Source organism: Oncorhynchus gorbuscha, linkage group LG12 (assembly GCF_021184085.1).
Source record: "Oncorhynchus gorbuscha isolate QuinsamMale2020 ecotype Even-year linkage group LG12, OgorEven_v1.0, whole genome shotgun sequence".
In the NCBI taxonomy this organism is placed as follows: domain Eukaryota; kingdom Metazoa; phylum Chordata; class Actinopteri; order Salmoniformes; family Salmonidae; genus Oncorhynchus; species Oncorhynchus gorbuscha.
In genome coordinates, this window is record NC_060184.1 from 18,503,693 (window position 1) to 18,516,663 (window position 12,971).

The 12,971-nt window shown below is 40.3% G+C and overlaps 1 protein-coding gene across 1 annotated transcript; it reads right to left on the minus strand.

The window, feature by feature from the left end:
- Positions 1–10,479: 10,479 nt before the first annotated feature.
- Positions 10,480–12,115, minus strand: LOC123991587 (5-hydroxytryptamine receptor 1D-like). Its single transcript, XM_046293214.1, has one exon. The coding sequence runs from the start codon at positions 11,648–11,650 to the stop codon at positions 10,487–10,489; it is 1,164 nt and encodes a 387-aa protein (XP_046149170.1). The 5' UTR covers positions 11,651–12,115; the 3' UTR covers positions 10,480–10,486.
- Positions 12,116–12,971: the final 856 nt, after the last annotated feature.

The following is a 12,971-nucleotide window of genomic DNA, read 5'->3' on the forward strand; positions in this document are numbered from 1 at the left end:
GACCGTTGTTGTTTCGACATTTTACGATGAAAATAACAAACATGTCAGGAGAAAATTGCCAGATTTGTGAATTGTATTTGATTTCTAATATAACTTTACAAAATGAACATGGTAGGGGAGGTGTTGTGAAATATTAATAATCAATTGTTCGCCCTGGAGAGGAGCACAAAAAAAACGCGTCTTCACATGTTGCTGCTCACCAGCGCCCCCTGTGTCTTTTTTAATATCGAGGAATATTTCACTTTCTCTGGTCCTAGGAGTAACAACATGAATTGGTGCATGAGTCAGAAATAATGCAGGGCGACTTGAGTTTCTCCCTTAGCTGGAAGTCTGTGTCCCCTTTTCTCAGTGGAGGGAGGTAGAGCTAATGGACGTGAGTCCGGTTGAGAGGCAACCTCACAGCTGCTCCCTCCCCTCAGACTGACCATCAGATGCAGGCCATCAGTCCAGTAAAAAAAGCTTATGATTATGCTCACTCAGCTGTGCCTCACAAGTAATAAATCAAATGATCTATTACCAGTGTGATTATATACAGTGCCTTCAGAACTTATTCATACCCCTTGACTTATTCCTTGTTTTGTTGTGTTACAGACTGAATTCAAAATGTATGCACAATACCCCATAATCACAAAGTCAAAACATGTTTTTAGAAATGTTTGCTAATTTATTGAAAATTACATTTACATAAGTATTCACACCCCTGAGTCAATACTTTGTAGAAGCACTTTTGGCAGTGATCACAGCTGTATTTCTGTATCTCCAAAGATTTCCACACTTGGATTGTGCAACATTTGACCATTATTCTTTTAAAAATTCTTCAAACTCTTTCAAATTGGTTGTTGATCATTGCTAGATTTTCAAGTCTTGCCATAGATTTTTCTGTAACCAGGCCAGGCCTGTCTTCTTGGTAAGCAACTCCAGTGTAGATTTGGCCTTGTGTTTTAAGTTATTGTCCTACTGAAAGGTGAATTCATCTCGCAGTATCTGGTAGAAAGCAGACTGAATCAGGTTTTCCAATAGGATTTTGCCTGTGCTTAGCTGCATTCCATTTATTTTTTATCCTTTAGAACTTAATGATGACAAACATACCCATAACATGATGTAGCCACCAATATGCTTGAAAATATTGAGAGTGGTACTCAGTAATGTGTTGAAATGGATATTACATTTACATTTAAGTCATTTAGCAGACGCTCTTATCCAGAGCGACTTACAAATCAAATCAAATCAAATTTATTTATATAGCCCTTCGTACATCAGCTGATATCTCAAAATGTTTTGCAGGTGTAAAAGCACGGTGGCTAGGAAAAACTCCCTAGAAAGGCCTAAGAAACCTGAAGGAACCGGTTATGTGGGGTGGCCAGTCCTCTTCTGGCTGTGCCGGGTAGAGATTATAACAGAACATGACCAAGATGTTCAAATGTTCATAAATGACCAGCATGGTCAAATAATAATAAGGCAGAACAGTTGAAACTGAGCAGCAGCACAGTCAGGTGGACTGGGGACAGCAAGGAGCCATCATGTCAGGTAGTCCTGGGGCCAGGTCAGATGAAACTGGAGCAGGAGCATGGCCAGATTGGTGCATTCACCTTATGACATCCAGTGGAACAGTCACTTTACAATAGTGCATCTAAATCTTAAAGGGGGGGAGGGATTCCTATCCTAGGTATTCCTTAAAGAGGTGGGGTTTTTCCGGAAGGTGGTGATTGACTCCGCTGTCCTGGCGTAGGGAGTTTGTTCCACCAATGATGACAAACTGGGCTACTCATAGTGGTAGGGAGGCGAGCAGGCCAGAGGTGGATGAACGCAGTGCCCTTGTTTGGGTGTAGGGCCTGATCAGAGCCTGGAGGTATGAGGTGCTTGCACCATGGTCTTGTAGCGGATGCGATAACTGGAAGCCAGTGGAGAGAACGGAGGAGCGGGGTGACGTGAGAGAACTTGGGAAGGTTGAACACCAGACGGGCTGTGGCGTTCTGGATGAGTTGAAGATATGCCCCAAACACTTTGTATTCAAGACAAAGTGTATTACAGAATTACTTTAGTACCTTTTTGCAAACGGGATGCATGGCACTGAACCTACTTTTTTTTTTAAATATGATTTAAAAACGTTCTGAGAATAACAACATTGGCAAGGCAGTTCAAGGATAGCCAATATGCAGTGATAATGAATTTGGCCTATAGCCTACTTCACATTGCTACAGCACTGTTTTTCAATGGTTAAAACTTCTCAGGGCTGCAATCCCGTTAACGGATTGATTGATATGACAACAGCCAGTGAAAGTACAGAGCGCCAAATTCAAACAACAGAAATCTCAAAATTAAAATTCCTCAAACATACATGTATCTTACAAAATTTTAAAGGTAATCTTGTTGTTAATCCCACCACAGTGTCTGATTTCAAATAGGCTTTACAGTGAAAGCACCACAAATTATTATGTTAGTCACCGCCAAGTCACAGAAAATTCAGCCATTTTTCCAGCCAAAGAGAGGAGTCACAAAAAGCACAAGTAGAGATTAAATGAATCACTAACCTTGATGATCTTAATCAGATGACACTCATAGGACTTCATTTTACACAAGACATGTATTTTTGTTCGATAAAGTGCATATTTATATTTAAAAAATCTCAGTATACATTGGCGAGTTATGTTCACTAGTTCCAAAAACATCCAGTGATATTGCAGAGAGCCACATCATTTTACAGAAATACTCATTATAAATGTCAATGAAAATACAATTGTTAGACATGGAAATATAGATACACTTCTCCTTAATGCAACCACTGTGTCAGATTTCAAAAAAGCTTTACGGAAAAAGCAAACCATGCAATAATCTGAGAACGGTGCTCAGAAAACAAATAGAGATATCCGCCATGTTGGAGTCAACAGAAATCAGAAATAACATTATAAATATTCACTTACCTTTGATGATCTTCATCAGAATGCACTCCCAGGAATCCCAGTTCCACATTAAATGTTTGATTTGTTCGGTAATGTCCATCATTTATGTCCAAAGAGCTACTTTTGTTAGCACGTTTGGTAAACAAATCCAAAGTCATGAGGCGCGTTCCCTAGTTGCAGACGAAATGTCAAAGAGTTCCGTTACTGTCCGTAGAAACATGTCAAACGATGTATGGAATCAATCTTTAGGATGTTTTAAACATAAACCTTCAATAATGTTCCAACCGGAGAATTCCTTTGTCTTCAGAAAAGCAAAGGAGCGAGAGCTTCCTCTCATTTGAAATGCGTGTGACCAGCACGTGACTGCTGGCAGACCTCTGACTCATTCCCCTCTCATTCAGCCCCCCTTCACAGTAGAATCCTCAAACCATTTCTAAAGATGGTTGACATCTAGTGGAAGCCTTAGGAAGTGCAACATAACCAATATTCCACTGTGTATTCAATAGGGGCTGGTTTGAAAATCGACCAACCTCAGATTTCCCACTTCCTGTTTGGATTTCTTCTCAGGTTTTTGCCTGCCATGTGAGTTCTGTTATACTCACAGATATAATTCAAATGGTTTTAGAAACTTCAGAGTGTTTTCTATCCAATACCAATAATAATATGCATATATTAGCAACTGGGATTGAGGAGCAGGCAGTTTACTCTGGGCACCTTTCATCCAAGCTACTCAATACTTCCCCTGCAGCCATAGCCATAGCTCAAGTGAGCATGGCGCTAATGTAGTGGGTTCAATGCTTATGATTTTTTTAAGTAATGTTTTTAAAAGATCTATTATAAGTGTTAATGTTGGTAGATTTTTGTAATTTTTTAAAAGATCATTTTGCTCAAAAAGTGATCTTGACTCAGTAAAGGTTGGTGACCACTAGTCTAAGTGGAGTTAGCATGACTCTGCTGAGTCGGGCATCCCAATGCCACTAGGCAGGAGGGGAAAGGATAAAGAAGATCTCCTACAGCCACTGAGTGCTGGATGACAGCGGAGCTGAGGAGACAGAGCTCATCACACATGATAGATGGGCTCTTGTGACTGGAGTCATTAACTTGGTTTGACGGCTAGCACGTAGCTGTCACTGCAGCAGAAGAGGCTCGGCATGTGGGCTAGATAAATCATAACACCACTGAGATTACTGGTCCATTTCTTACAAAATAATCTGCTGTGACAGATGAATGGAGGAGTTATGTAATTGTGGAGGATATTATGGAGTGGGACGTGTTAACACACATAAAGTAGCTACAGTACATCAAGCCATTTTCACATCTTAATCTACTGTGCTGTGGCATGCAAGTTTCATCAGTCACTTAGTCAGTGTGTCTGTTGCAGTGTATCTGTCATTTATTTGTTCTTGACAAACAGTGTAGAAATAGATCCTACTGTAGATGATCCTCAACATCAAAGTTACTTCAATCTGAAAAGTCTCACTGAAAGTTTGTGAGTTTTCTCAGTTGGACATGTTCTGTTTTTTGTCAGTGTCTCTATCTTGACAGTGACTAAAAGGTGATTTGAATCGGTGAGCTCTCCAAAATTATTTCGGCCTAGCTGGGTTGTTTGTTTGATGTGGAGGCAGTCTCCCTTCCATTCAATCAGCGAGCTACAGAGCTGGAAACCACACCCCTCAAGCAACCATTCACCCCTATTACTGCTCGCTGAACTGAGTCATTTGCAGGCAATGCAGGGTCAGTAGGCACTAAAGGCAGAGACTGATAGCTTCCTGGCAGGGTTCGAATCTGGAGCAGCAACTAATTTCACCCTCTTCATATCAACTTCAGATCAAATACAGTACGCAACCAGCAATTCGTCTCGATTCATCTCACCCTGTTGATATCAACTTTAGATCATATAAGAAAACTTCAATATCTCAATACATTTTCTCATTACACGCCACCATGGGAAACATTAAAATGTGTTGTTTTTTGCTTTGTAATTATCCTCAAAGGAGGAATAGGTTAGCTACTCTAAATTCACATGACAGAAGTAAAGACAAATACAAATGCTGAGCTTCCCTTTTCCCCTCTTGACTTATAAATTATATGAGATACAAGCTATGGGTCAGCAGGTAGCCTAGTGTTTAGAGAAGGGAGCCAGCAACTGGAGGGTTGCCGTTCGAATCCCAGATCTGAAGGGAAAAATCTGTCTGGAAATGCTCTGGCAACTGGAGGGTTGCTGGTATCAAATCCAGCTCAATGTAACATCGGTAGGTTTATGCTACTAAGTGATATTCAAATTTTCCCTGTACCCATCATGAGGTTGCTACAACCTAGCCTATGAATGAAAGTGTACAACGTAGGTGCACAGGCCAAGATAATTTTGAGTAATCTAGGTGACAGACTGCGACACATTCAATACTGCCTTGCACGCTGTTGCCTGCATCTAGCTGATCTAGGGTGTAATCATTAGTCCAACAGTTGAAAATGAGAGTTTCTATTGGACAAATTCAGGTATATTTATTCTCGTTTCGTTCTGTTTGCTTCCGTTTATGAAACGTTTTTTTCACAGCCTACATCGTTGTCATATCATAGACAACTAGAACTACTAGAACTAAAGCGTAATAGACCCGCTACAATCATGCAGACTGTGTACAGTCAGAAAGCAACTTAGCAGTTACACCGGCAGGCAATACATTTATAAATCCAAAAGCTTAACTTGACTTGGAAGAGTTCCATTGTTGGATAGTCATAGCCAGCTAGCTAACCCTCTCTGTTTGAGCCAGGTGTTTGAGTAAGCTAAACTAGCTAGTTGCATTTGTTAGCGAAGTGAACATTTTTAAATGTTTTAAATACAGCCAAATACAGCTAGCTCTCTCTCTCTCTCTCTCTCTCTCTCTCTCTCTCTCTCTCTCTCTCTCTCTCTCTTCTCCTTAATTTTGAACAAATGAATTTGTTCAAAACTTTTCAACTATTGTCTTTCCCTCTCTTTGAGTCAACTACTCACCAAATTGTATGCACTGCAGTCCTAGCTAGGTGTGGTTTATGCTTTCAGTACTAGATTAATTCTCTGGTCCTTTGATTGGGTGCACAACATGTCCATTCAGGAGCTCTGATAGGTTGTCCTGCAGAAGTTGCCATAATTACTGTGTAAGTCTATGGAAGGGGGTGAGAACCATGAGCCTCCTAGTTTTGGATTGAAGTCAATCTACCCAGAGGAGGACAGAAGCTAGAGGCTACTAAGACTACTGACCTTTATTGCAAAACAGTGTGTTTTCATCAATTATTTGGTCAAGTGAATATATTTAGTGTAGTTTTATCTAATTCACTGAGAAGGATGGTCCACCCCTTCCTCCCCTTCCTCCTCTGTGGAGCCTCCACTGTGTATGTATGTATGTAAATCTTTCGGGGGGGGGTTATAAAGTGATGTCTATAATTATGTCTCTATAACATACGCTCCCATGAGCATAGGATGAGGCCAAGTGGGATTTTGTAGATACTGTGCATGCACAATAACAGCTTATATACGGACCAACAGCTAAAATAGAAGCTTTGGACAACACATGCGGTATAGTATTCAGGTTAGATCACTGCCAGCACGTATCGCTTAGGAGAGAGCATAGAGCTCAGTACAAAGGCAGAAAATAGGATTCTAAGTGTGGGGACTGCAGGCGAAGGTGTCATGTAATACAGGAATGATTAAACGGCAGTCAGACAACCAGTCAGTCAGTCAGGCAATTAGTCAGTCAGTCAGCCAATTAGTCAGTCAGTCAAGGAGTCAATCAGTTAATTGTTCAGTCAGTCATCAGTCAGTCCATTCGTCAGTCATCAGTCAGTCAGTCAGATAGTAAATCACTCCGTCAGTTATTATGAGTCAGCCAGTCAGCCAGCCAGTCAATCAGTCAGTCAGTTAGTCCACTGGACTCTAGCCTTAGGGCTGGGAATCAGGCCTTGATTCATTAGGAGCCTGAAATTGATTATCTGCTTATTTTATAGATCTAAAAATGATGTCACAAGTCCATCCCTCCTTCATAATAATAATTAGGTCTGTGCTTACATTTGTCCTAGAAGTGTGTATTATATGCATGTGAATTGGAAATTTGTTTTTTGGATATCATATCTCACGGCCAAGGATCAGCCATTATTGACTGCAATACTGGAGCAATTAGGGTTAAGTGCCCTACTCATGGGATTCAGCTCTGGGATTCAAACCAACGACCTTTCAATTATTGGCCAACACTCTTAACCAGTAGGCTACCTGCCACCCATGCACATTTTTCATATGATAGCACAGTATCAGTCAACTGAATCTGAAGTACAAAAGACACCCTGCCTCTATAATCCCAGTGTGATTCTAAATGGGTACATTTAGAAGGTGCCCACAGCATCTGTTAATTCTTGCATACACAGTGGGCGTCTTCTGCCAAAACAATAAGCCACACCATCATCCACACATCCGGTCTCTGAATTTCACATGAAATAATAATAGCCTATACTAAGATTTGCAACACAGAAGTGCCTCGAAGGAATGAGAAATGGAAATACCTTAAAAGCACCACTGATAATGAAGCCTCATTACATTTCTCTTGCTATCGGAAGCATTTTCCACAGTTTCAAAGTCGTGTTCGATTATTAACTCAGTAGCATTCTGACAAAATGCCTGTTCAATGTTCACACCATAACACACTCTACTAGCCCGTCAAATGTCTTAGCGTTCAGAACATGGCTTTATCTCCTCTCCACAATGATGAGAAAATGATACAGCAAACAAATGTTTGAACTATTTCCACATCGTGATTTAACAATATCACACCTCTACAAGCTTTTGGCTGGAATATAGCAATTGACCCGAATCACAATGTGTAACACAGTCTGTTCTGAATTATAACCTTCTGTTGTCTAATAATGTTAGCTTTTTAATTGCACTTCCATCTGTTTGAAGTGTGAACTCATTATTACCCTTCAACCATCTTGTTTTCTCCAAGGAAAATGGCCGTACCCTTAGATTCCATTTATCTTTTTATTTATTGTATTTCACAACAGCAGCAGTGATTTGTATTCCACTGGGATAGACCTTTACCCACAGGATCAAGGCAAAAGCTGTGCATTCCTTATGAGCGGAGAAGTTTTACTGTACAGCAGTAGCTAATTTGGATGAAATATAATGAACAAAAATAAAAACGCAACATGTAAAGTGTTGGTCCCATGTTTCATAATCTGAAATAAAAGATCCCAGAAATGTTCCATACGCACAAAAAGCTTATTTCTCTAACATGTTATGCACAAATTTGTTTACATCCCTGTTAGTGAGCATTTCTCCTTTGCCAAGATAATCCATCCACCTGACAGGTGTGGCATATTAAGACGCTGATTAAACAACATGATCATTACACAGCTGCACCTTGTGCTAAATCAATAAAAGGCCACTCTAAAATGTGCAGTTTTATCACACAACACAATGCCACAGATGTCTCATGTTTTGATGGTGCGTGCAATTGGCATGCTGACTGTAAAAATGTCCACCAGAGCTGTAGCCAGAGAACAGAATGTTAATTTCTCTATCATAAACCAGCTCCAACGTCATTTTAGAGAATTTGGCAATCCGTTCAACCGGTCTCACAACTGCAGACCATGTGTAACCACGCCAGTCCAGGACCTCCACATCCAGCTTCTTCACCTGCGGGCCTATGCCCACCCAGGCCCATCCATGCCTGCGCCCCTGCCCAGTTATGTGATTTACATAGATTAAGGCCTAATTAATGTATTTCAATTGACTGATGTCCTTATATGAACTGTAAGTCAGTCAAATCGTGGAAATTGTTGCATGTTGCATTTATACTTTTGTTCGGTATATAATTTCCATTACAGGAATACTGCAATAGTATACAGTAGTACCTCATGAACATAGTTTGCCATTATAAAGCAAGTACTGTCGATCAAGATGGTATATCTGTGTGTAGCTGTTTTGAGTCGTTTATCTTCATGGCTGTTACGATTACATCTCTGTAGTTTACAGTGGTTGGATTCCTCAAAAACGTAAGTTTACCAATCAAATTTGAATGGCTTTTTAACAGCTTATTATCTCTGTTAATTCTGCTATTTGATCTTGCACTTAACACATGCAGTCTTGCGTGGAATATAAAGGGCAAGCATGCTGAGACATCTGTGAAACATGATCAATATGAGTAATGGTACTGTAGGTGAAGAAATGTGTTAGTTGTCTGTATTCTTGTCTGTCATACTTGAGTTTGATTTGTATAATTCTACCAACAGTATTCTGTAGGCTAATGCCCATAATCAGGTTGCAGCAGAGGCAATTTAAGCAGCTCCATAGCAAAATATAATGAAAATGACATAAATAAATACATTTACACACATACGTAAACACATACACACATACATATATATTACAATGCATACAGATATAAATACATTGATTGAGGCTTGTTTAACAACAAGAGGTCAGCTTATAGTCCAGTCTGAAGTAAACAACATTACCCACAATAAAGTAATAGAGTAACGATTATTTACATTGACTATGAGATGAAATTAGGGATGTTCTTTTATCATAAACTTCATACTGATCTCATTAAGGAGTCGAACCAATAGAAAACATATGAGAAATGGAACAGAAAATTACTCTGTAGACTGTGTCCCAATTTGATCTCCTTCCTCTCAAAGTATGCTGGGAAATTCCTGGGTATAAGAAAGGAAATACTGGTATAAGACATATGGTGGAATGATTGAATCCGACTAGCCCATGCCTCCAACAGTCCAATGATTTTAGAGTTGTGGGAGGTAGTGAACAAGTGTACACTTCAGAAGAAAGGATATCTCATTGGGACAAACTCTATATTTTTTGTCTAAGGGGAGGCAGAATCTCAGAATCTTGTGCTTATAATTTCCTCATACCAGTTAGCCTACAGTAACTCTGTGTCATACAGCGTTGGTCACACAGCAGGCTTTCCATGCATGTTTAAATATTAAACGTTAAATCAAGCCTTGCTGGTCCCACTACAAAGTCTACCGATTTCCAACACATACTCCTTAATATTAACCTTTGATATAATGGGAAAAGTCCTTATCAAAATGTTGATTTAGGTTGGAATACGAATTGTATAGGGTGGGTTGTAATCTCATGACTGCCAATCATAAGGAAGGCAGCAGAGATTATAGCCTATGATTTCTGGATAGATTGTTCAATAATGGCAGTGATATATCAATACATTCTTGTTTTACAAAATAATCACGTTTCCAGAATATGACTGCAGGCCATGTACTGCATGCCTGTGAAGTAGGCTAAAAGATCATTATTATAATAATGTCGCTAGCAGTGATAGATCAATACATTCTGGTTTTGCTAAATAATCAAGTTTACAGAATATGCCTGCAGGCCATGTACTGTATGACTGTGAAGGATATAATGTAATTAAAATAATAATGTTGCTAGGCGTTTCGAAAGCATGCAAGATACAATACTGCACATGTTTACAGGTTGATGATGACGGAGAGTTAACATGTTGCAATTATTGGCGAGGTGCAGTTTGACATAGCTGAACAAAATGTAGTGGTTTTGGCAGCCTTTTATGTCTGGTAGCCTAGTTTCAGGACCTGCAATATCTGAAGCGTATTAGTTTGTGGAAAGCCTTTTTGAAATCCTCATTGGACATGGTGTATATGATGGGGTTTATTAAAGAGTTAAGGTAACCCAACCAAGTAAATATGTCAAATAATTCTGGATAGAAACATGACGCACAGACTGAAACCACTAAGGTGTAAATGAAAAACGGTAGCCAGCATATGATGTAAGCTCCGAGAATGATCCCTAAAGTTTTTGTCGCCTTTCTTTCCCTGGCAGCTGAGATCCTCTTCTTCTCCAGGAGCGCGTCGGATACAGTGACTTTCACATGGTTCACATTGGCGGGTGAGCTATTAGCTTCACAAGAAGAGGCTTCGTTCGTCCCGTAATTTAGAGAGACTGTTGATGCCACAGAGTTTGTACCTGGCGAGTTTGTTATCAAATGGGCAGAGGTGAGTCTTTTCCCCGGTTTATTATTAGACGACTGTTTCAAGATCCTCTTTCGGGCTTCCACGTAGATCCTACCGTAAAGGGCTATGAGTAACAGCGTGGGAATATAGAAGGCTCCAAAAGTGGAATAAATTGTGTAGAAAATGTGATCAGTGTTCACATTGCAAGTGGTAACTTCCTCCGCTTTCACCTGACGCCAGAAGAAGGGCGGTAGTGAGATAGAGATGGCAATCACCCAGGCAGTGGCGATCATCCCCGCGGCGCGCGCTGACGTGCGCTTCTTGGTGTACTCAACCGCGTCTGTTATTGCCCAGTAACGGTCCAGCGCAATTATACACAGATGAAGAATGGATGCGGTACAACACGTTATGTCTGAAGACAACCATATGTCGCACATAACTTGGCCCAAAGTCCATGTTTGACTCACCGTGTATAGCGCGCTGATTGGCATCACCAATACGGACACCAGAAGGTCTGTCAGGGCGAGCGATGCTATCAGTAAGTTTGCAGGCGTATGCAGTTTTCTGGATTGATAAATAGTAGCAATAACAAATGCATTTGATAATGTTGTTGCAAAAGTTATTAGGGATAATGTAACTGCTAAACCAGCTTGAAAAGTCAAACTATCCTGCTCCTCCTCTCCTCGTGTCGTTAAATTGACATTGGTATCATTGGTTGACATATTCCAGAACTCTCCATAAATAAAAGACATTGGCTTCAACTGACTGGCGCGCTCCATTCCTCGACACGTTATTGACAGATGTCATCGAGCGTTGAAGAAAACCCTTCAAAAAGGGAGCACTAGGACTGCTTAACCAACGTAAACGTTGCATTTCTTTTCATCTTTTCCTGGTTAAACGCAGCTCAATCCCCATCGGTGTCCATCAGTGGCACATTGATTATCCAACAACCACAGGAAGAAAATGTGAACCCTTCTTCTTGAAATATCCTTATTGTCTTGACTTCCCATTTATTTACTTTATTGTTGGGTGTATATTCAGCTTTTCAATTAAATGTAAATATGAGAAGAGCAGTTCCATTATATCCAATACTGATTGTCGTTAGTTTGCACAATTAAACAATTAAACGAATTATGTAACACAGTATCATTAATCAAAATGAAAGATAATTATCTATATCAGTTTGTGATCTTTATTCGTTGTTCTTTGAGTCTGTTCATCTGCTCTCCAAGGCACTGTGTTGGATCTGCTGCGCTTCAGAAGTTGGGCTCGGGCGAGGCTTCACACTTGGTTTTATAGAGAACGCACGCGCTGTCAGAACCCTACAGATATCATCGATTGCAACCCCCCCCCCCTCTCTCTCTCTCTCTCTCTCTCTCTCTCTCTCTCTCTCTCTCTCTCTCTCTCTCTCTCTCTCTCCAGGCTGATCAAGTGGTTTCATCCTCCAGGTCTTAATGCCCTTGGGTTTAGTATACATAATAGCAAGGAAAACTATATGACATGCATATATTGTTATGGTAAGATATCTGCAATAGGCCTAACTAACATCTTCAAAAATAAAACTTACATTTACAATGCACTCGGCCACATAACATTGGGATAAAGTGCAACGCCAGAAAACTGTCCATCAGAACCTTGGATAGCTCCACTCGGGGAGTCCACAGACAGCTCCTCTTTAACGTTTCTTATGTCATTCATTTATTAACAAAAGTCAAGTCACGACTTGTGATTATTCTGCTTATCATGTTGTTGGTGATATTATTATAGTGTATTTAGATTATAGAATACTGGTTGTGCTCTGTTCTCTCAAGAAATCAAACATACAGACATTGCAGGCTGTATAAATGAATGACAATGTGGCATCCTCTCTGCACTATAGCCTACTGCTTTAGGCCTTTAGGGAGCCACTGGACAAATGATTACAGTGCTCCAGTCAGACCTGCAGGGCTCCAAAGTTCATGCTGTAGGTGCAGGCCTATGTATATGCTGAATCAATGTAAAACCACAATGGCATAGCCCAGGGATGATCAATTAGATTCAGCTGCTAGCCGATTTTTTCTTGAGCAGATGGTAAAGAACAAAATCAAGACTGAGATGGGT